The sequence below is a fragment of the Triturus cristatus genome, chromosome 1_2 (genome assembly GCF_964204655.1).
Source record: "Triturus cristatus chromosome 1_2, aTriCri1.1, whole genome shotgun sequence".
NCBI classification, from domain to species: domain Eukaryota; kingdom Metazoa; phylum Chordata; class Amphibia; order Caudata; family Salamandridae; genus Triturus; species Triturus cristatus.
Genome location: NC_140580.1, coordinates 1,176,705,497 through 1,176,729,651, shown reverse-complemented (window position 1 = coordinate 1,176,729,651; position 24,155 = coordinate 1,176,705,497). Strand labels below are relative to the sequence as shown.

At 51.3% G+C, this 24,155-nt stretch overlaps 1 protein-coding gene across 8 annotated transcripts in view; it reads right to left on the bottom strand.

Annotated features, from left to right (window-relative positions):
- KYAT1 (kynurenine aminotransferase 1) overlaps positions 1-24,155 on the bottom strand; it is a 412,259-nt gene that overhangs the window by 47,114 nt on the left and 340,990 nt on the right. For 7 of the 8 annotated variants that reach the window (XM_085614045.1, XM_085614051.1, XM_085614046.1 and 4 more), the window contains 2 exons: positions 13,041-13,227; positions 7,478-7,554 (listed from right to left, as the gene is read on the bottom strand). In XM_085614045.1, the coding sequence (XP_085470171.1) occupies positions 7,478-7,554; positions 13,041-13,227 (264 nt within the window). The remainder of the gene's footprint in view (positions 1-7,477; positions 7,555-13,040; positions 13,228-24,155) is intronic. The other variant, XR_014965464.1, reaches the window with a different exon arrangement.

Sequence of the window (24,155 nt, the reverse complement as noted above, 5' to 3'; positions counted from 1 at the left end):
GCACATGTAATCGGTACGCGCTAAAAGTTACCCTTACAGGTGTAATGATCAAGTCCCACAGGGTGCAGGAGGAAGTCTGGCCCTGTAGTCATTCACTGTTGCTCAAATGGGCAATGCATGCAACATCGAGATACAAAAGACAAAACACAAATACACACGCACAGACTCGCCTCAGGGCCTGTGGTAAGAGAAGCGCCATGTGCGCAGATGCGGGCCGGAGTCCCAGTGCTCACGCCCTCAAGGGTCCAGAAACGGCTGAGTAAATACTCAGCACCGCACTCATCCAGCTGGCCATACAATGGGACCGGCTTCAGAGGTGAGCTTGTATATCCCCAAGCTGCTCGCACTTGGGCTGATTTATGGTCGCGTCGTGACCTCTGTAAGGGCTGCTGGGAAATGTAGTGCTGAACTCCTTGCCACTAAGAGGAGCCGGGTTTTCTAAGAGCGGCTGGGATTCATGCAGCCTTGTTTCAAAGAGAAAACAGAGGAGCAAAAAGATAAAAATAACCATAAAGCTTACATTGGGGTTTCTACTGCGGTGTATTTATCACACCACGCTGCTCGCACCAGTGTGGAGTAATGAACATGTGAGTCTGTAGAGGCTGCTGGGAAATGTAGTCTGTGGTCTTGCTGCACAGACTCGGGCTTCTGAAGAGCGGCTCGGATTGGTATCGCCTTGTTTTATGAGAACACTGGCAGAAAAATAAAATACAATTAGCAAAAAGATAACACTGGGTTTCCATTCAGGTGTGTGCGAGCATCGCAGTAAAGTGTGATAAAGTTTTTTTCACGTGTTAGTGACAAACATATTTGGTGTGGACATGTCTGTTGCAGTCTAGTGTCTCTAGAGGAGTAGACGCCTGTCTGTAGGGACGTCTGTGTGACAACTCCTCATGTGTTAGTACCGAGAGGCCATTAGCTGGAGGCTCAAGGCTCGAGTCATCTGGAATTCAGCTGCTGCCAATGGATGTCGTCGCTGAGTCCCATTCTGTGGGTGCGAAGCTTGTAGACCCACCTTTGCTCTTTTTCAAGGAGGACTGAAGTCACTCTTGTTTGCTGAGATATTTTTTTGATGCCCGTCCAGTGCTGTCGCCATGGTTTTTCGAGATTGTGAGAGGTAGGTCTTGTGGAAGATCGCTTGCACCGAATGCTTGCTCTGTGCTCACCTGTTCTGACCATGATTTTCCTAGAGGTCATGCCTACACATCGCAGTCAATCAATCAATCACACATTTGTAGAGCGCGCTAATCTCCCGTGAGGGTCTCAAGGCGCTGAGGTGGGGTGGGGGTGCAGCTACTGCTCGAACAGCCAGGTCTTGAGAAGTCTCCTGAAGGTCAGCAAGTCCTGGGTCTGTTGCAGCTGTGTGGGGAGGGTGCTCCATGTCTTGGTGGCGAGGTAGGAGAAGGATCTGCCGCCAGTAGAGGTCCTGTGGATCCGTGGGACGGTGGCGAATGCGAGGTCGGCGGAGCGAAGCTGGCGGTTCGTGGTGTAGAAGGTGAGACGATTGTTGAGGTATGCTGGTTCGGCATTGTGGAGTGCTTTGCGAGCGTGGGTGAGAAGCTTGAAGGTGATCCTCTTGTTGACTGGGAGCCACTGCAGGTCTTTCAGGTGGGCGGTGATGTGGGTGTGGCGAGGTATATCGAGGATGAGGCGTGCGGAGGCGTTCTGTATGCGCTGGCGTCTTTTCTGGAGTTTGGCCGTGGTTCCTGTGTAGAGGGCGTTGCCGTAGTCCAGTCTGCTGCTGACAAAGGCTTGGCTGACCGTCCTTCTGGTTCCGGTGGGGATCCATCTGTAGATCTTGCGGAGCATGCGGAGGGTGTTAAAGAGGAGAAGGAGACGGCGTTGACTTGTGGGTCATTGAGAGCAATGAATCCAGGATTAACCCCAGGTTGCGTGCGTGTTTGGTGGGTGTGAGTGCAGCTCCCATGGCGGCTGGCCACCAGGAGTCGTCCCAGGTGGAGGGGGTGGAGCCGAGGATGAGTACCTCTGCCTTGTCTTAGTTAAGTTTCAGGCAGCTGTTCTGCATCCAGTTGGCGACAGCCTTCATTCCTTCGTGGAGGTTGGTTTGGGCGGTGGCGGGGTTCTTGGTGAGTGAGAGGATCAGCTGTGTGTTGTCGGCATAGGAGACGATGATGAGGTTGTGTGAGCGGACGATGTTGGCGAGCGGTGCCATGTAGATGTTGAAAAGGGTAGGGCTTGGGGATGATCCTTGGGGCACGCCGCAGATGATCTTGGTGGTTTCAGAACGGAATGGGGGAGGCGGACCCTCTGGGTTCTGTCGGTGAGGAAGGAGGTTGTCCAGTGCAGGGCTTTGTTGCGTATTTCTGCGTTGTGTAGGCAAGTGCGTAGGGTGTGGTGGCAGACAGTGTCGAAGGCGGCTGAGAGGTCCAGGAGGATGAGGGCTGCCATTTCGCCGTTGTCCAGTAGGGCCCTGATGTCATCTGTGGCAGCGATGAGGGTGGTTTCGGTGCTGTGATTGCTGCGGAAACCAGAATGGGACGGGTCCAGGATGTTGTTCTCCTCGAGGAAGTGGGTCAGTTGGCTGTTGGCAATCGTTTCGATGACTTTCGCCAGGAACGGGAGCAGGGAGATGGGCCGGATGTTCTTTAGGTCCTTTGGGTCCGCTGTGGGTTTTTTGAGTAGGGCGTTGATCTCGGCGTGCTTCCAGCTTTTCGGGAAGGTGGCGGCCTCGAATGAGCTGTTGATGATCTTCCGGAGTTGGGGTGCGATGACGTGGTTTGCTTTGTTGAAAATGTGGTGAGAGCAGGGGTCGGATGGTGAGCTGGAGTGTATGGTGTTCATGGTCTTGATGGTGTCGTCGTCGTTGACGTGGGACCACGAGATCAGGCGGTTGCGGGCAGCTGTGTCGATGTCGGTGTCTGTGGTATCTGATGGTGGGTCTCGGGCGAGGGTGATGAGCTGGTCTTCTGTGACCTTGTTCCAGCTGCGGTAGGGGATTTGTTTCAGGTGGTGGTGCGACGTGGGTTTCTTGAAGGTGAAGTGGACGCAGCGATGGTCGGTCCAGTGGAGTTTGGTGGTGTGGCTGAAGGAGACGTGGTTGCTGGTGGAGAGGATGTGGTCAAGCGTGTGTCCGGCGGTGTGGGTGGGGATCGTGACAAGCTGTTTGAGTGCGAGGTTGGCGAGGTTATCGAGCAGAGCGACGGAGTTGCTGTCGTCGGCGTTCTCGAGGTGGAAGTTCAGGTCTCTGAGGAGCATGTAGTTTGTGGAGGCAAGAGCGTGCGTACTGACGATGTCAGAGATGGCGTCGATGAACTGTGGCCTGAGTCCGGGGGTCTGTAAACGAGTATTCCTCTGAGGGTGGTGTTGGGGTCAGTGTGGATCTGGAAGTGCAGGTGTTCGGCGGTGCTGGAGGTGTCTGCTAAGCAGGTCGAGACTCTGAGGGTGTTTCTGTAGACATTGGCGACTCCTCCTCCTGGTCTGTTGGTGCAGTCCCTTCTGGTGATCTTGTAACCCTCAGGGATGGCTATGACGATGTCGGGTGCCGAGGAGGGGTTCATCCAGGTCTCTGTTAGGAAGGCGACGTCCGGGGAGTCGAGTAGGTCCTAGAGTTCGATGGCGTGCTTGTGGACAGAGCGGGTGTTGAGTAGTATGCATCTGAGGTGGTTGCGTTCTGCTCTCACGGGTGGGGTAGGACGTGCAGGTGTTCAGAGGCTAGTGAAGCTGCAGCTTCAGCAGGTGAAGGGTCCGTGGGTGAGTTTCGGGCTGGCCTGGAAGCAGTTTGATGATCGGCCGGTGTTGAGTTCGCAGAGAGTGTTGGCGTCATAGCGGTGTCGGGCGTTGTGGCGTTCGTGGGGGCCATGGGGTTTGGTGCTGGGCGCGGTCCATGCACGGACGGGCGCAGATGGGCGCGCCTTCGGCGTGCCACTGTTCACCATTTAGTAGGCGAGGGGAGGCGGAATCTGGGCTGGATCTGGGCCGCAGGGGCAGCAGCGGCAGGAAAAGTATGCGAAAAGTGACGCGGGGCAAAAATAAGCACAATAAGCAGTACAGTGAGGAGAACAAAACAAAAGCTCAGAATACGCAACAGTCAGGCACAAATAATCAAGAGGAACAAAAAAAGCACAGAACGTTACGGTGCCGGCTCGAACCCTGCAGGGAGAGGGCTCTGACGCAGCGGTCTGGGTGCTAGACGGAGCGGTAAGGGAGAGTGCTACCTTGGACCCAGAGGCCAGGGAAGTCACGCACGCTCCCTCGCAGCGGTCGCCATTTAGTAGGCGAGGGGGGCGGGAGCAGAGGTGGGGAGGCAGGTTTGGGGCTGGATCGGGGGGGCGGGGCCGCAGGGGCAGCAGCGGCGGGAAAAGTATGCGAAAAGAGACGCAGGGGCAAAATAAGCACAAGAAGCAGTACAGTAAGGAGAACAAAACAAAAGCACAGAATACGCAACAGTCAGGCACAAATAATCAAGAGGAACAAAAAATGCACAGAACGTTACGGTGCCGGCTCGAACCCTGCAGGGAGAGGGCTCTGACGCAGCGGTCTGGCTGCTAGATGGAGCGGCAAGGGAGAGTGCTACCTTGGACCAAGAGGCCAGGGAAGTCGTGCAATCAGTCCGCACAGGCATTCTATCAGGAATACTACGTGGTCACTATTGCAATGTCTATGTGCTTATTGCTCCCATGGTGTCTTAAGCCCCTGGTCTAGGGTTTTAGAGTGTTTTGTGAGAGAACATACAGAGCTTCTTCCACAGGGGTAATGTCCTGTCACTGAGGACAAAAGGAGTTTGGTGAAAGTCAACTGACTTGATGTAAGAATCCCCCAATGCTTCTTGATGATGCTCTTGACTTCATTCGAGGAGGTGTTGTAGGTGCGGACACAAATCACGGCTTCTGTATCCTCTCTGGGATTTGTCTCTAGACGGGCTTCACTTGGGATGCTTTTGCAATGATCTTGCCACGGTGCTGCTTTTCCACGAGTTTGGTCATGATGGTTTCTGCTTCTGTTTTTGAAGTCCTCTACCTGCGTGCAGTTTCTCCGGGTGTGGAAGAACTGTCCCTCCTGGAGATTTTCTCTCAGCGACCGGAGGTGGGCGGTGTTGAAGTGAAGCGGCTATTACGAACTGTGGGATTGGTGTATAAAGTAGTGGTGAGCTTCCCATTGTTACCCTTGATGGAAACATCATGAACCGGTACAGAAGAGGGACAAGGGCGGCTCGCAGTGTAACCGCCATATCTCATTGATTGACGCAGTAGTCAAGGTTCTGGGGGGGATACTCCTTAACAGCTTGATGGCGTGGGCCGATGCCACTGATACATTCTCAGAGGTTCAATATGGCTCTCGGCATGACAGGTCAACACCTGACCAATGTTTACATTTATACCTAATTATCAACAAGTATAGGGTCGCCCGGTCGGAATCTCTCCATTTCGCATTCATGGACATTCATGGACCTTACATCCACCTTTAATAGGGATAATCGTGTAAAGCTGTGGGCTCTGCTTGTTGAGATGGGGTTGGACCCGAATATTGTGCCTTTTGATCAGATCTGCATTCTGGCACCTCAGCATCAGTACAGTTTTGTCAAGGGGGACTGCGCCCGGCCTTGTTCCACAAGTAAGGGGTGTTCACAAGGGGTGCATCCTTGCACATCTTCTGTTCACCCTATATATTAATGATCTCAAACAAGCCCTTCCCTGCACCCAGGCTGACAGTCCGAGGGTGGGAACGAGATCGCTCCGGGTATTATTAAATGCCGATGACGCGGTTCTCATGGCCCGCACTGCTGTGAGGCTGCAGCTATATTGGACAAGTTTGTTGCCTTTATGGATGGTTTCGATCTGGCAGTACATTTCACAGGATCATATGTTATGGTAGTTGGCCCTCTAGTCCACTAGCTCTAAGATCTCCAAGGTAGCCAATCACACCCTGGCAAAAGTCTGGTCCTATCCCTATTTAGGGGTGTAATTCGATGCCGACAAAAACTGGAAGCCCCCGACTGACGGGAGGAGGTGCAAGCTTGTTAAGGCCACGGGGGCAGTGGCCAGATTTGCATTCAGGTTGGGCTCCTGGTCGCCACATATTTTACTCAAGATCTATCAGGCTAAATGTGTCTCACAGGTCCTGTATGGCAGTAAGGTGTGGGGTATGTGAAGATGGACAAAATTCAGACCGCTGAAAACCAATTTTTAAGACGGCTGGTACTAGCCCCTTAAAACACTCCGGCCTCCTCTGTCCATGAGGAGCTTGGTACAAGATATTTAGCTGATATTGTGGCCCTCAGACCTTTGATGTGCTGGATTAAGATCTGGACCTGGGAGGGACTTAAGCTGAAGTGACAGATTCTTTTAGGCTGTCTGTCCCTTGACCAAGCGCATACAATTTCCTGGATTGGTATGTGAAGGCAGCCTTTGCTAACCTAGGCTGAGCGGATATAGATTCTTTAATCCCCACTCACTGTCTCTTTCAGAATTGAGTCAGGTGACCGACTCGTTTACCAGAGAACAAGCAGAGGTGATGAAATCCAAAGTGTGGGGACACATGCTTTTAAAAACAGTTCAGGGCCTGTAGCTTACCTCTCCCAGGCGTCTAATGTGAGGGACAGATTTGTTTCAACTAGGTTTAGGTTTGGCATCAAACAGAGACTGGTTCCACTCTGGCACCATGTTGCCTTGCGGCTGCGACAATAGGGCTCCACAGGATACTTTACATTTTGTTATGTTCCGTAAATATTTTGGTGTCCCCAGAAAGCAGTTTATTATACCGTTCTTGAAGGCCCTGAACTTTACACAAGTATATCCTGTACTTATGTACCTGCAGCTGCATCTCACAAACATTTTTTTATATGCTGTTTCTTGTTTTTTATGAACTGTGCAGAGATTGAAGCTTTCTAGGTGCGACTGACTACTGTATTGTAGCTAAAGGAGGGTTTTAATCGGTTTTTCTGTTTGGTAATTAATTTTCATTATTTGTGTTTTTTCCACACGTTCTATGTTTGTGTGATTGTATGATCTGAGTTTTTATGCTTTTTATGGTTGTTTTCACAACCATATAAAGATTTTATGATGATGATACTATTAGTATTTATATTCTGTCCATCCACCCCACTTATAAAGAGTACCTGGGAGTGGATGAGTCCATTTCTGTTTTACCCTCCCAATCACCAGAAAATATATCTAGGGACCCCCATGGAATACGGTCGAGACCACCCTGGCCTTCAGGAACCAGGATGAACCCGATGATGAAGCAGGTCACTACTAGAGTGAGTGAGAGTTACATAAAAAAGACTCCCTAGTAGCTTGAGTCATCCCAGACGGTACTCATCTTACATGTGCACTGGACATGTTTTTGTGTAGACCGACGGATACTTTATTTGGCTTGAGGTTCACGCTCCGGGAGGACGTATCCCTGTCTTCCTCAGCTTTTACAAGGTCTCCCCTCCCGTCTGGGTGGTTTGACCCTCCTCTACGGTCTACCTCCTGTTAGTTTAAAGATACTTCTGACCATGGCCTTGACTAAATACCTTCTTCTCCATCATCCACTTCACAAAGAAATAGTCATAGGGCTGGTCGCAATCTTCAGGCGCTGGGACCTCAGCTTCTGTGAAAGAGAAGACACAGCAAGGAAACAGTGAGCACATATCCACTCAGTGAGCGCTTATCCACCTAGGTACACCCCACAAGCCCACGGCGATAATGGTGCAAGCAAACAATGAGAGGTTCTCCACCCAGGTTTACCACCTACCACACTGTGAAAATAGTGAGCACTTATTCACCCAGGTACACCCCACCGCAATAATGGTGCAAGCAAACAGTGAATGCTTAGCCACGCTGGTGCACTCCCCACCCAACGGAGATAATGGTATAAGCAAACAGTGAGCGTTTATCCACCCAGGTACACCCCCTTACCCAACGGTTGTAATGGTGCTAGCAAACAGTGAGTGCTTACCACCCAGGTAGATCCCCCTACCACACGGCGATTATGATGCAAGCAAACAGTGAGCACTTGGCCACGCTGGTGCCTTCCCCACCCCATGGTGATAATGGTGCTAGCAAACACGTGAGCTCTCATCCACCCAGATACTCCTCCCTACCCCATGGCCATGACAGCGCAAGCAAATAGTGAGAGCACGGCAACTCTGGTGCACTCCCCACCCCACGGTGATAATGGTGCAAGCAAACACGTGAGCTCTCATCCACCCAGATACTCCCCCCTACCCCATGGCCATGACAGCGCAAGCAAATAGTGAGAGCACGGCAACTCTGGTGCACTCCCCACCCCACGGTGATAATGGTGCAAGCAAACAGTGAACATTTAGCCACCCAGGTACACTCCCTTATCCCACAGTGATAGGAGTGCAAGCAAACAGTGAGCGCTTATACATTCAGGTACACCCCCCCTACCCCATGGTGATAATGGTGCAAGCAAACCGTGAGCTCATAGTGATGCTGGGGCACTCCCCACCTCGGTGATAATGGTGCAAGCAAACCGTGAGCTCATAGTGATGCTGGGGCACTCCCCACCTCGGTGATAATGGTGCAGTCAAACAGTGACCCACCTAGGTACAAAATAGTAAGTGCTTAGTAAACCATGCGCGCGTTCCACCCAGCAATACACTGAGTGCCTGATTATCCAGGTGCACTGAACGCCCCCCCCCCACCCCACCAGTGACAAAGGTGCAAGCAAACAGTGAACGCTTAGCCACCCTGACACACCTTCCTTCCAAGGCAACTTCCTCCTAAAATGTGGCTCTGCCTCGCTTCTGAGGCAAAGTCTCTACCAGCGTAGGAGGCAGTCTTGTGGAGGTCGGAAGGCGTTGAAGGTTCGGTAGCTCTATGCATTGGAGCCTCCGACAGAATGCGTCTTCGGCGCAAATGGTTTGGGTGCCAATGTGGCCCTTGGATCAGATGGTGTCTTCAAAGCTGATGGCTTGTGGATCGGGGTCCAGGAGATGGCGGTTGGAAGAAAGGCAATGAAAGTCATTTCCAGATATCGGAGTCGAGAAACAGACCAGCTGGGCCTGAATGAATGTGTAGAAAATGTGTCCAACTCCGAGCCATAATGGAAAACAAAACAATCTAACATGGAGTCAGTACCCATGTGCATTGCCAGCTGAGGGAGGAGGAACTATATACCTTGTGACTCAAAAGATGGCTTCAAAGAAAATCAATTTGCAAACATCTGAGCCCAACAATAGATGGCAGGAGTATGCAGAGCATGTGTAGCTACAGCAACACATACTACTAATAGTTTATTTCCCAGCCCAACACCACGGAGCCTAAAGTCGAAGTGTGAGTCGAGTTCCTAGCCCCACACAGAACAGTCTAACATCCTAACGGGAGTGTAGGTGCCAGTTTCACACAGAGCATCAGGAAACCTAGAAGGGAGTTTATGATTTAGCCTCACACAGAACAGTCTGATGTCAAAAGCAGTGCCTTTAACACCAGCCTTGACCCTGGGCTGAGAACATATGCTGCACGTGGTACATGCGCACTTACTGAAGTCGGAGATGTCAGCACACATGAAGTAGGAACCCTCTGGTGCGATGGGGCGCATGCGCACTTACTGAAGTCGGAGATGTCAGCACACATGAAGTAGGAACCCTATGGTGCGATGGGGCGCATGCGCACTTACTGAAGTCAGAGATGTCAGCACACATGAAGTAGGAACCCTCTGGTGCGATGGGGCGCATGCGCACTTACTAAAGTCAGAGATGTCAGCACACATGAAGTAGGAACCCTCTGGTGCGATGGGGCGCATGCGCACTTACTGAAGTCAGAGATGTCAGCACACATGAAGTAGGAACCCTCTGGTGCGATGGGGTGCATGCGCACTTACTGAAGTCGGAGATGTCAGCACACATGAAGTAGGAAACCTCTGGTGCGATGGGGCGCATGCGCACTTACTGAAGTCGGAGATGTCAGCACACATGAAGTAGGAACCCTCTGGTGCGATGGGGCGCATGCGCACTTACTGAAGTCAGAGATGTCAGCACACATGAAGTAGGAACCCTCTGGTGCGATGGGGCGCATGCGCACTTACTGAAGTCGGAGATGTCAGCACACATGAAGTAGGAACCCTCTGGTGCGATGGGGCGCATGCGCACTTACTGAAGTCGGAGATGTCAGCACACATGAAGTAGGAACCCTCTGGTGCGATGGGGCGCATGCGCACTTACTGAAGTCGGAGATGTCAGCACACATGAAGTAGGAACCCTCTGGTGCGATGGGGCGCATGCGCACTTACTGAAGTCAGAGATGTCAGCACACATGAAGTAGGAACCGTCTGGTGCGATGGGGCGCATGCGCACTTACTGAAGTCAGAGATGTCAGCACACATGAAGTAGGAACCCTCTGGACCGATGGGGCGCATGCGCACTTACTGAAGTCGGAGATGTCAGCACACATGAAGTAGGTACCCTCTGGTGCGAGGGGGCGCATCCGCACTTACTGAAGTCAGAGATGTCAGCACACATGAAGTAGGAAACCTCTGGTGCGATGGGGCGCATGCGCACTTACTGAAGTCGGAGATGTCAGCACACATGAAGTAGGAACCCTCTGGTGCGATGGGGCGCATGCGCACTTACTGAAGTCGGAGATGTCAGCACACATGAAGTAGGAACCCTATGGTGCGATGGGGCGCATGCGCACTAACTGAAGTCAGAGATGTCAGCACACATGAAGTAGGAACCCTCTGGTGCGATGGGGCGCATGCGCACTTACTGAAGTCGGAGATGTCAGCACACATGAAGTAGGAACCCTATGGTGCGATGGGGCGCATGCGCACTTACTGAAGTCGGAGATGTCAGCACACATGAAGTAGGAACCCTCTGGTGCGATGGGGCGCATGCGCACTTACTGAAGTCAGAGATGTCAGCACACATGAAGTAGGAACCCTCTGGTGCGATGGGGCGCATGCGCACTTACTGAAGTCAGAGATGTCAGCACACATGAAGTAGGAACCCTCTGGTCCGATGGGGCGCATGCGCACTTACTGAACTCAGAGATGTCAGCACACATGAAGTAGGAACCCTCTGGTGCGATGGGGCGCATGCGCACTTACTGAAGTCGGAGATATCAGCACACATGAAGTAGGTACCCTCTGGTGCGAGGGGGCGCATGCGCACTTACTGAAGTCGGAGATGTCAGCACACATGAAGTAGGAACCCTCTGGTGTGATGGGGCACATGCGCACTTACTGAAGTCAGAGATGTCAGCACACATGAAGTAGGAAACCTCTGGTGCGATAGGGCGCATGCGCATTTACTAAAGTCGGAGATGTCAGCACACATGAAGTAGGAACCCTCTGGTGCGATGGGGTGCATGACCACTTACTGAAGTCGGAGATGTCAGCACACATGAAGTAGGAAACCTCTGGTGCGATGGGGCGCATGCGCACTTACTGAAGTCGGAGATGTCAGCACACATGAAGTAGGAACCCTCTGGTGCGATGGGGCGCATGCGCACTTACTGAAGTCAGAGATGTCAGCACACATGAAGTAGGAACCCTCTGGTGCGATGGGGCGCATGCGCACTTACTGAACTCAGAGATGTCAACACACATGAAGTAGGAACCCTGTGGTGCGATGGGGCGCATGCGCACTTACTGAAGTCAGAGATGTCAGCACACATGAAGTAGGAACCCTCTGGTGCGAATGCGAACTTACTGAAGTCAGAGATGTCAGCACACATGAAGTAGGAACCCTATGGTGCGATGGGGCGCATGCGCACTTACTGAAGTCAGAGATGTCAGCACACATGAAGTAGGAACCCTCTGGTGCGATGGGGCGCATGCGCACTTACTGAAGTCGGAGATGTCAGCACACATGAAGTAGGAACCCTCTGGTGCGATGGGGCATATGCGCACTTACTGAAGTCAGAGATGTCAGCACACATGAAGTAGGAACCCTCTGGTCCGATGGGGCGCATGCGCACTTACTGAACTCAGAGATGTCAGCACACATGAAGTAGGAACCCTCTGGTGCGATGTGGCGCATGCGCACTTACTGAAGTCAGAGATGTCAGCACACATGAAGTAGGAACCCTCTGGTGCGATGGGGCGCATGCGCACTTACTGAAGTCAGAGATGTCAGCACACATGAAGTAGGTACCCTCTGGTGCGAGGGGGCGCATGCGCACTTACTGAAGTCGGAGATGTCAGCACACATGAAGTAGGAACCCTCTGGTGTGATGGGGCACATGCGCACTTACTGAAGTCAGAGATGTCAGCACACATGAAGTAGGAAACCTCTGGTGCGATAGGGCGCATGCGCATTTACTAAAGTCGGAGATGTCAGCACACATGAAGTAGGAACCCTCTGGTGCGATGGGGTGCATGAGCACTTACTGAAGTCGGAGATGTCAGCACACATGAAGTAGGAAACCTCTGGTGCGATGGGGCGCATGCGCACTTACTGAAGTCGGAGATGTCAGCACACATGAAGTAGGAACCCTCTGGTGCGATGGGGCGCATGCGCACTTACTGAAGTCAGAGATGTCAGCACACATGAAGTAGGAACCCTCTGGTGCGATGGGGCGCATGCGCACTTACTGAACTCAGAGATGTCAGCACACATGAAGTAGGAACCCTGTGGTGCGATGGGGCGCATGCGCACTTACTGAAGTCAGAGATGTCAGCACACATGAAGTAGGAACCCTCTGGTGCGAATGCGAACTTACTGAAGTCAGAGATGTCAGCACACATGAAGTAGGAACCCTATGGTGCGATGGGGCGCATGCGCACTTACTGAAGTCAGAGATGTCAGCACACATGAAGTAGGAACCCTCTGGTGCGATGGGGCGCATGCGCACTTACTGAAGTCGGAGATGTCAGCACACATGAAGTAGGAACCCTCTGGTGCGATGGGGCATATGCGCACTTACTGAAGTCAGAGATGTCAGCACACATGAAGTAGGAACCCTCTGGTCCGATGGGGCGCATGCGCACTTACTGAACTCAGAGATGTCAGCACACATGAAGTAGGAACCCTCTGGTGCGATGTGGCGCATGCGCACTTACTGAAGTCAGAGATGTCAGCACACATGAAGTAGGAACCCTCTGGTGCGATGGGGCGCATGCGCACTTACTGAAGTCAGAGATGTCAGCACACATGAAGTAGGAACCCTCTGGTGCGATGGGGCGCATGCCCACAGCCATCAAACACTGCAGTAGCCGGTCGCGCTTCTCCTGCAGCTCCTGCTGTAACTGCAAAAAATAACTTTCTGGTTGCCCGAAGCGTTCCATCTCCAACTGGAACCCATAGGCCACCGCATGCTGCATGGGGTGAAGGAGTGATAAGTGACCGGTTAGAAGTAGACAGCAGATGAGGAAGGAAAGAGTAGAGGAAGAATCGAAGGGGTGACAGTGTAGAAAGAAAGTGGGGGAGAAGACAGGGTGGTGGGGAACAAGACAATGTGGAACAGAGAGCAATGTAAAGCATTAGGGACAGATGACAGAGTGATAACAGGGGCCGCAGAGCATGGTGAGAGCATGACAGTGTTGTGGGAGTGCAGTACAATGTTTGGGACAGCAGTCTATGGGGGGGTATGAAAGCAGAACAGAAGGCAAGAGGAGGAATAGGAGGCAACATTAGACGCTTGTGAAGGTCTCCAGTCTGACATGTGGAAATAACACAATTTAAAATGTGTGTGATGGTTATACACACTACCCCAATACGTAGGATTGGACCCAGAAACATTCTGAACCTGCTCCACTCCAGACATCCATACCAGGACAATCTGGCGCCTTGACCAAGTATGGTGGACATCTTGAACCCTTGTTACTGGGACAATATGGAACCCACTGAGAGCGTGGTGGGCGGTCGGCAAATAACTGGAGTGGCAGAGCCGCTGCTCCCAACCATCTGATGCAGGACTGCCCCTTTAATTAAGACATTTTGGAAGAAATGTGATGCTGACGGGCCACCACTACAAGGAGACAGGTCAGCATTCTTTTAACATTTAAGAAACACCGGCCGAAAACTATGGTTTATTTCTGAAATACAAAATCAAACAATGGCCCTGATGTGCAGTCATGGAGGATTGTTCCTGCCAAGGGTCGCCTTAACACTGGAGTCCTGGATAAAAACATATGTTTCAAAAGATCCACCCTAAATAGGGCAGGACTTCTGACTCAGGGAGCCCACCAACCCTGTGGCCTAAGGATCCTGGGAACCAGCTGAGGCGCTGGAGACTGAAACCCAGTAGTTCCACCACCTCTCAAGGAGGCAGGCAACTGAACGGCAGGTGAGGTAGGTGAACTGCCAATTTACAGTGGTTTCCACTTCTGCTACACCCTCAATAACACCCTTGCCACCCCTCAAGAGCTACTATTTACTAAATAATGTGTTCTGGGGGCTGTAGTCTTCGTTCCCAGCAAACCATATGACTCAATTATTCACATAAACAGAAGTCACTCGCCATAGTGACTCTCAGACAGCAGAGCCTCACTCTGTGCCGGGAGCCACGAGTCACCGAACAGGCACTGATTGGATCTTTTGCAAAGAGCTACTTTTCAAGAACGGCCTCATGGGCACCCCTGATTCCACCTCCTTCGCTCCTACGGGCTTTCGCACCACCTCATTTGTCAATCTCAAAGCAGTAGGGATTGGCAGTGGGTGGGGTTCTCTTTAGTCACTGGGCCAAGGACTATCCTTCTACTGGCAAGTACTGGTCACTGCATATTCGTCCCCTCTATCTCCTGTGCCGTGGGAGGAATGAAACGCACACAGCTGATGAACAGAACCCTTTTACGCAGGCAACTCAACCAAAACAATCTTAAAGACAGCCCTACATATCGAGCATTCCCTCATGAGCCAACTTCTATAGCGTAGTGTTTGCAGAAGGTATGCGGCGCACCCATGTGACTGTCTTGATGTTCAGGAGAGCATGACACCGGAAGGTGATAGGCGCAGCTGTGGCCCTTCCTAGAGGCGATCGATGACTTCAGGAGAAGGGAGACCAGCGCCTCCAACCATCAGGTGTACAAGAGACCACCCAATGAGTTACCAATGTGTTAAAGGGCTGCTCTATGGGAAAGGTGCCACTGAAGGTGACACAGGTTCTGTCCGAGGTCCAAGAGCATTAGTCCTGTCAGGAAACTACTCGAGATGCCAACTGGCATGTGAAGTATGATAGGGGCTCTCAGAGGAGCCATGACAGGAGAAGTCAGGAGCAGAGGATGGGCACAAGGGACTATCTTTTCCTTCAGGAACGATGTGTCAGGGTAAGAGCATGAAAAAGCCTGCTGCAAGCCGAAGTCACTGCAACTAGACAAACCCCTCACGAGTCACGCCTTAAATGCTACAGGTAGGCAAGAGTTCAAAAGGCTTATGAGCCGGGATAGTGAGGAGCGGACCAGAGGACCCTACGGAACGGGGCTTATGAGCCGGGATAGTGAGGAGCGGACCGAAGGACCCTACGGAACGGGGCTAATGGGCCGGGATAGTGAGGACCGGACCGAAGGACCCTACGAAATGGGGATTGTTAGAAATGGGATTTCTGGTTGGCTAAGGCTTGCGCCAAAGCCAGGCTGAAACCACCACTCTAGTCAGGGCTGGGGACTTATACGCCAAAGATAACCCCTGCTCACCCCCTTGGTAGCTTGGCACGAGCAGTCAGGCTTATCCCGGAGGCAATGTGTAAAGCGTTTGCGCGCGCACCCAGCAACAACACCCAAGGCCCACCACAAAAGAAACTCCACACAAGGTTACATATAAAAATAGCCTTTGTATTATACCAAAACACATTAGATAATATTCACACAATTTACACTGTGCCAACTGGCACTGGGCAGAATTTTACAAGGGACTATTTACACGGGACAGGGCCACATGGACCACTGTCAGGAATCAGCACTTTTAGAACTAGCACTTAGAATAATACTTAGAACATAGAAAGTAAATCACTGTAGCACACAACCAGTAACTACTGGTAAATGTTAAGTACCACCTATGCAACCCTAACCACCTTAGGAGAATATTGCGCAGGGAACCAGGACCTCACTAGCACCACCTGTACTAGGAGAAAAACAACGACCTAAGTATCACAATACCTGTAGGGGTCTAAGCACATTACACATGATGCATCACAACACATTCAGAGGTGTAGGGAAGGAAAGCACCGGATGCCTAACATACATTCAGCGGTGTAAACACAAGGCACATGACGCATAAAAACACATTCAGAGGTGCAGGAAACCACAATTGCGCCAAACTCACATAAGTCACCACCTGTGACTGTCCATAGGCCAACTGGCCTTGTTGGGGCTAGGACGCCCTGTGTCCCAGTGTCAGGCGCCTAAACGGAGCAGCTGCCCACGAAGTGCTGGGCAGCTGTAAAACAATGAGGGGGCCAACGCTGGAGCCTTGCAGGCTCTGCCAACTGGCTGTCCCCTGAGCCCCTGTGGGCTCTAAACAAAGGACTGGCCCCTTGGAGCCTCGCTGGGCTCAAACAACAAGAAATGCCCCCCTGAGCCTCGCAGAGACGAAGGTGGCACTCCAGAGCCTCTCAGGGAGGGCTCGCTGCACAAATGGGCCGGTATGAGCCCCTCTGGGCTCTTCAACAAAATGCGGCCGATGGAGTCCCGCTCGGGGGAATCAGACTCGGGTGAGGCCCCACGGGCCACCCAACCCTGCAGACCTCGCACTGGAGGGGAGGTGCGGGTACCTGCAATGTGCCCCGACGCCCCCCTCTCCTTCAAGGCACTCACCGGGTCTTGGGACGGGGGCGGCTCCTCCTCCGGTGCTGCTTCCTGCAACGGCTCTTGCTTCGCCCGGTCCTTCCTTCCGAGGTCCGGGGCTCCGGGGGCGGACTCAGCCTCCGGTGACGCCGCGGGAGTTTCTTTCAGTCCAGGAGCGCGGGGTGGAATAGTGGGGAGCAGACCGAAGGACCCTACGGAATGGGGGTAATGAGCCGGGATAGTGAGGACCAGACCGAAGGACCCTACGGAATGGGGCTTATGAGCGGGGATAGTGAGGACCGGACCGACGGACCCTACGGAATGGGGCTCATGAGCCGGGATAGTGAGGAGCAGACCAGAGGACCCTACGGAACGGGGCTTATGAGCCGGGATATGAGCCGGGATAGTGAGGAGAGGACCGAAGGTCCCTACGGAACTGGGCTTATGAGCCGGGAAAGTGAGGACGGGACCAAAGGACCCTATGGAACGGGGCTTATGAGCTGGGAGAGTGAGTGTAGGAGAGTAGGGTCTGCTTTCTATGTTCACCCCCACCTTTTGCTTTTGCTTCACTGGTTTTCGACTTAGATGTGGCTGTGGGCCTGCTAATCAGACCCACAGCCCAGCTGTTCTCTCTCTAAACTAATACTATGTACTTTAGGTGCATAACCCAATTGGATAGGGTATCCTGTACAGTGTACCTTAGGTACCCAGGGCATAGGTGTACCCTAGGCCTACCAGGGGCTGCAGCATGTATTATGCCACCCCTGGCCTGGCCTTCCATTATGAAACAACTGGCTGATCACTCAGCTGGGGTGAGGTCGTGTAATCACCCCTTGCTTAGGTGTAGTATTCCTATACCTACCTTATATATAGACACATGTGTACCTATCAGCCACTCCTATGGCAGGCCTTATCAATCCTGGAGGCAGAGTGCTTGGTAACATGTGAGATGGTGCTCTAGCATGAACTGAGCCTGTCTGCAGCTTTCGGAACCATGTCCTTATAGCTGTTCTATGATATAGCCTACCATATACTCTTAAAGTGCCTTATAATCTTAAACGGTTATGGTAACTATGGTTTGTCTTTATCGAAACATGTCGTGTAAGGTGTCTAACACTTTGGAATAATACCCCCATACCATTTCTGGCAATGAGGATATTATTCCTCCCTTCTAGAGGCAGAAGACATGTTGAAACCTACTTACCCGGTTAAAGTTAACCAGAGCCCCAGCATCACAAAATGGATGCTGCTGCCACAGACACAAGTCTGACCTCCTGCTGCTGGGAGTCCTTCCAGCGAGGGAGGCTTGGACAATAGGTTTCCTGCCTTGGGAGGTGCGAGCACCACCCCAGACAGGAGTTAGTGTATTGGGGCAGGGAGGGATGAAAGAAACTAGACACTGCCTGGGGCACACAAGGTGTCCCATGCATAGTCCAGTTCAAACCGGCGCTGGGGCACTCCAGCCCCAGCTCTGGCGCGAAACTGGACAAAGGAAAGGGGGTGTAGCCACTCCCCTTCCTGGTCCCACCCATAGGAGGGACCTTGCAGGTAGCCCAGCCCACTAGCCCAGTATATCAGTAGCTAGCTGAGCCCTGCTAAATTAGATTAACCTGAATCTGCAACTTGAACAGAAACTCTGGACCTTCGACATTCGACCTCAGGAAGAAGACTGAAGAAATCTCCCTTGTGGCCAAGGAGTGACCACCCTGGGCAACCAGGCACCATCTAGCGACCGCTGCTTGCTTTGCAACTGAATCCTACGAGGGACGACTGCAGAGACTGACCAGCGCCGAGACTTCCAGACACCTCTGAACCAGATCCACATCTCCAGCGAAGCTGAGACCCGTGGAGGCGACGAGGGACGTCGAACCGGCGACTTGGGAAAAGTGGCTAGTAACTGACTAGCGCGACTTCCTAGGCTCCCTCGAGGCTGTGCTTGGGGAATTGAGAAGCCCCACTCCTGAGCACCATCTGCAAAGAAGATCAGCTCCCCACACTTCACGTGTTCTGCGTGGGGCCCTTCTGCACCTGTGTTGCTCGACGTGTTGTCCGGTTGCTGGCCCGTTGGCTAGTAGCCTCTGCGACGACGAACCTTTACTTTCATCTTGCTGGTCCGGCTCCTCCAGACTTGCACCCGCTCCTCTGTGAAAGAGAAGCACCCCAGACCTTCCTGGTCTGCACCAGAAGCAAGTCCTCCATCCTGCGTGGGTTCCGCTTGTCAAGGCTTGTTGGGTCCTGACTCGACTTCGACGCCGCCGACAGCAAGAGCCTTCGTGGGACAGCTCACCTCCTGGTCCTGGTCGTCCTCGACGTCTCCTGGTACCCGTGGCTGCTGCGACAAGCTTCACCTCTTCACCTGCATCTTCACGACATCACCTGGCTCCTTCCTGGTTCCTTCCCGGCTCCTGGCTGGTGACCTAGACTCTGTCCCTTCTGCTTGCAGGTTCCTTCCTTCTTGATCCCCTCCTTGGGATCCATCGGACACTCTTCACTGACTGCCTGTCAGCAACTTTCCTTCAGGCATCCATAGAAGTCAACGACGAAACCAGACGCAAGTTCACACCTATGCACCCGCAGCCCGTGGGCTAGGTAACTTGAGTACTTCGGTGCTCACAAGGGTATTGACTATCCTAGGGTCTAGTTTCCGAGTCTCGACTTTCTAGCTATACCAGAAGTGTCCTAAAACTGTTAATTTCTAACTTCTAGTAATTCTATCGACTTTTACGCATTACGCGTGAGTGTTTCCACTCTGCACCTGAATTCCGTGGGCCTCCCACTTCCTAACCTTTGGTAGTATAGTGTAGCCCCAGCGATTGCCTAGGCCTATCCTGTGTTCGTGACAGTGGTTCTTATACCACTTACTTAGTATATGGTTTGCGTGGCCCCTAGGGCCTAACTGTATTACTTACCTGTGTGACTTAATGTATGCTTAAATAAGACTGTGTTGAACTTACCTCGAATCTCATAAAGAGTGCTGAGGGTTTGACTAGAATAAATACATTCTATTTTTATATATATCTGTTGTGGTGTCCTTTCATTTGGTATTCAAGGGATTACAAATGGTATAACAGCTGGCTTCACATGCCATACAGAGTTTAGCCTAAGACTGCTCTTGTCCATGCTACCACTAGGATAGCTGGTCTATAAGGTTGACTTTACAACCAATCACCATAAGGGTTGTTTGGACTGATACAGGGTGTACACTAGAATTAGTGACATCATATATCAGGCCAACTTCTCACATTGGTGAGCAGCGGTTGGGATCTGAGCTTGCTGTTGTAATACCATTGTAATCTTGAGATACTAAATTGAAAGATCACACAGATATTGTTTAGGTACATATAAGGAATATGCTACTTACCAGTATGCATCTGTTCTTGGCATGTAGAGCTGCAGAGTCACACACTGAGGATAAGATCGCCATCTGGTTTTGGGCTCGGATGATTGCAGGTTGTTGTTGTCTTCGGAAGAAGCCTTTGGTCACGAGATTGGTGACTCCTCCCCTGGACAACAGTGCGCATGGGCATCCACTCCATCGTCAGATTGTTTTTTCGCCATGATGGGAAAAGATGGAGTGTATAGGAATGAAAAGAAAGGATGTCCATGTGCAATGTCTAAGTAAGACAAATGCTGGAACAGATACAGGTCCCGGGGAGGCGGGTGGGCGTGTGTGACTCTGCAGCTATACATGCCAAGAACAGATGCATACTGGTAAGTAGCATATTCCGTTCGAGGCATATGAGCTGCAGATCACACACTGAGGATAGATTATATAGCAGTGCTTCCCCTTAGCGGTGGTCACCTGTATCCGATGCAGCAGTTTGAAATAAAGTTTTTAGGACAGCCTGGCCCACTGAGGCCTGTTGTTTGGCTTGCACATCAACACAGTAGTGTTTAGTGAAGGTATGCGTGGTAGACCACGTGGCTGCCTTGCAAATGTCTTCTAAGGGAATGTTACCTAAGAAGGCCATAGAAGCCCCTATTTTACGCGTGGAGTGCGCCCTAGGGGGAACTGTAAGTGTACGTTTAGCCTTTTGGTAGCATATTTGGATGCACTTAACTATCCACCGGGCTATACCGGATTTGGAGATGGGATTGCCTTTATGTGGTGGTGCGAAAGCAACAAAGAGTTGTTTTGTCTTTCGAAAAGGTTTTGTCCTGTCGATGTAATAAAGCAAGGCTCTTTTGACATCTAAGGTATGTAGGGCCCTTTCAGCTACGGAGTCTGGGTTAGGGAAAAAGACCGGTAGCTCTACTGATTGGTTAAGGTGGAAAGGGGAAATCACTTTTGGAAGAAATGTAGGGTTTGTCCTAAGAACTACTTTATTACGGTGTAGTTGTAAGAAAGGTTCCTCTAGTGTAAGGGCTTGTATTTCACTTACTCTTCGTAGGGAAGTGATTGCGATAAGGAAAGCTACCTTCCATGTTAGGAACTGTAATTCACATTTGTGCATAGGTTCAAATGGGGGACCCATAAGTCTTGTTAGAACAACATTGAGATTCCACACTGGGGAAGGTGGTAATCTTGGGGGAAGAATTCTTTTCAGACCTTCCATAAACGCTTTGATGGCTGGTACCTTAAAGAGGGACAGGTGTTGCCTATTTTGCAAGTAGGCTGCCAAGGCTGCTAGGTGTAAACGTATAGAGGAATACGCTAGATTGCATCTTTGCAAGTGTAGTAGATAGCAAATGATGTTTTGGATGGAAGCGTCCAATGGATGTATGTCATTATTAGCGCAGTAGATGGCAAATCGTTTCCATTTTGCGGCATAACATGCTCTAGTAGTAGGTCGTCTGGCTTCCTTTATGATATTCATACAGTCTGGAGGGAGGTTGAGGTACCCGAACTCTAAGACTTCAGGAGCCAGATCGCTAGGTTCAGTGTTTGAGGATCTGGGTGTCTGATTTCTCCATGGTTCTGGGTTAATAGATCCGGGGAGAGGTGTAGCCTTTGATGTGGAACTAAAGATATTTCCAGAAGTGTGGTGAACCACGGTTGACGTGCCCAAGTGGGAGCTACCAGTATTAGTGTTAGCGACTGTTGTTTGAGTTTGCGTACCACAAATGGAACGAGTGGGAGAGGCGGAAAAGCGTATGCAAATCTGCCTGACCAGTTCATCCATAGGGCATTGCCCTTCGACTGTGGGTGTGGAAACCTGGCGGCGAAGGTTGGGCATTTTGTGTTTTCGGGAGTGGCGAACAGGTCTATGTCTGGTTGTCCCCATTTTTGGAAGAATAGGAGTAGAACCTTGGGGTGTAATTCCCATTCATGGATCTGCTGCGTGTGGCGACTTAGGAGGTCGGCCACCTGGTTGTGGATTCCTGGGAGATGTTCTGCTAACAGGTAGATGTTTTGGGGAATTGCCCATCTCCAGATTTGCTGTGCTAGTTGGGACAGTTGGAGAGAATGTGTCCCCCCTTGCTTCTGTATATAATACATTGTCGTCATGTTGTCTGTGCGTATGAGGACAGTTTTGTTCTTTAGGTGTACCTGAAAGGATTTTAGTGCCAGGAACACTGCTAAGAGTTCTAGGTGATTGATGTGGAGCAGTTTTTGTTGACTGGTCCATCTGCCCTGAGTGGTATGTTGAAGGAGGTGGGCTCCCCACCCCATGAGAGATGCGTCGGTAGTTAGCACAACTTGTGGAAGAGGCTCTAAGAACGGCCGCCCTTTGGACAGGTTGATGGTGTTCAACCATTTCAGTGAGCGAAGTGAGCGACTGTCCACCAACACCAGATCGGTAAGTTGTCCGTGAGCTTGGTTCCACTGTTGTGCTAGACATTCCTGTAAGGGACGCATTTGAAGTCGTGCGTGTGGGACTATGGAGATGCATGACGCCATCATGCCTAGGAGCTGCATGAACACTCTTGCTGGAAGAGATTGATGAGTTTGAAATTGAGAGATGAGATTTTGTATACTGGCTATCCTGGCAGTGCTGGGATAAGCTATGGCTTTGGATGTATCTATGGTTGCTCCTAGATACTGATGTAAGTGGGAAGGCTGTAGATGGGATTTGGGGTAGTTGATAGTGAATCCCAAGTTGTGGAGGGTTTGAATAGTGCGATGAGTGTGGAGAACGCATTTTTGGTGAGTATTGGCTTTTATGAGCCAATCGTCCAGATAGGGGAAGACATGGATCTGTTGTCTTCTGAGGTGCGCTGCCACGACTGCTAAGCACTTGGTGAACACTCTGGGTGCTGTTGTTACTCCGAATGGGAGAACTGTAAATTGATAGTGTTGCCCATCTACTACAAATCGTAGATATTTTCTGTGAGCGGGATGCATAGGGAAGTGAAAGTACGCGTCCTTGAGGTCCAATGTGGCGAGGAAGTCTCCCTGTTGTAATAGTGGGAGGACTTGTTGGAGGGTGGTCATATGAAAATGATCTGATTGTATATACTGGTTTAGTAGTCTGAGATCCAGTATGGGCCTTAACGTTATGTCCTTTTTGGGAATGAGGAAGTATAGGGAATATACCCCTGTTCCCTGATGTTGAAGAGGGACTGGTTCTATCGCATGTTTTTGTAACAGGGATTGAACTTCTTGTTTGAGGAGAGAGAGATGATGTGAGGACATTGGACGTTGTTTGGGTGGTATGTTTGGGGGGGATTGTATTAGTTCGAGGCAGTAGCCAGACTGGATAATTTGTCTTACCCACCTGTCTGTGGTGATGGAAGTCCAGACAGGTAGGAATTGTTGGAGCCGCCCCCCGACCGGAGTGGAATGGTCTGGGGGGAGTGGTGGCAAGTCACTGTTTGGTGGTTGGGGAGGTGCGGGTGTTGTTGTTGTTCCCCCGTCCTCGTCCTTTGTTATTGTTTCCCCTATAACCCCCTCGAAAATATCCTCTGTTAGGGGATGTTTGTCCAGAATTTTTGAAGGTGGACGTGGTCTCAGTTCCCACATTTTTGGAGGCTCCTCTATAAAAGGAGCGACGAAAGGAACCCCGGGTTTGAGGAGACTGCAGTGCTCCCATAGATTTGGCAGTCTCATTATCTTTCTTCATTTTTTCTAATGCAGTGTCCACTGCAGGGCCAAATAGCTGCTCTTGGTTGAAAGGTTGAGCTAGAATTGTGGTTTGAACCTCCGGTTTAAAACCGGAAATACGAAGCCAGGCATGTCGTCTGAGTAAGACGCTAGTATTGACCTCCCTAAAAGCAGTGTCTGCCGCATCTAAGGCGCATTTAATGGAGGCATTAGATATTAATTTGCCTTCTTGAATGAGGTCAGTAGCCTGGGATTTAAAGGGCTCAGGCAGATGTTGCATAAGGTCCTCAAGTTGGTCATAATGCGCCCTATCATACCGGGCTAACAGGGCCTGGGTATTGGCAATACGCCAGTGGTTCGCCGCCTGTGCGGCGACTCGTTTGCCTGAGGCCTCTAAAAGCTTAGACTCCTTGTCCGGGGGAGGCGTTTTTCCAGTTGTCTGTGAGTTAACACGCTTCCTGGCATTTGATACGACCAAGGAGTCTAAAGGGAGCTGGGCTTTAATGTATGCAGGGTCCTGCGGGGCTGGTCTGTATTT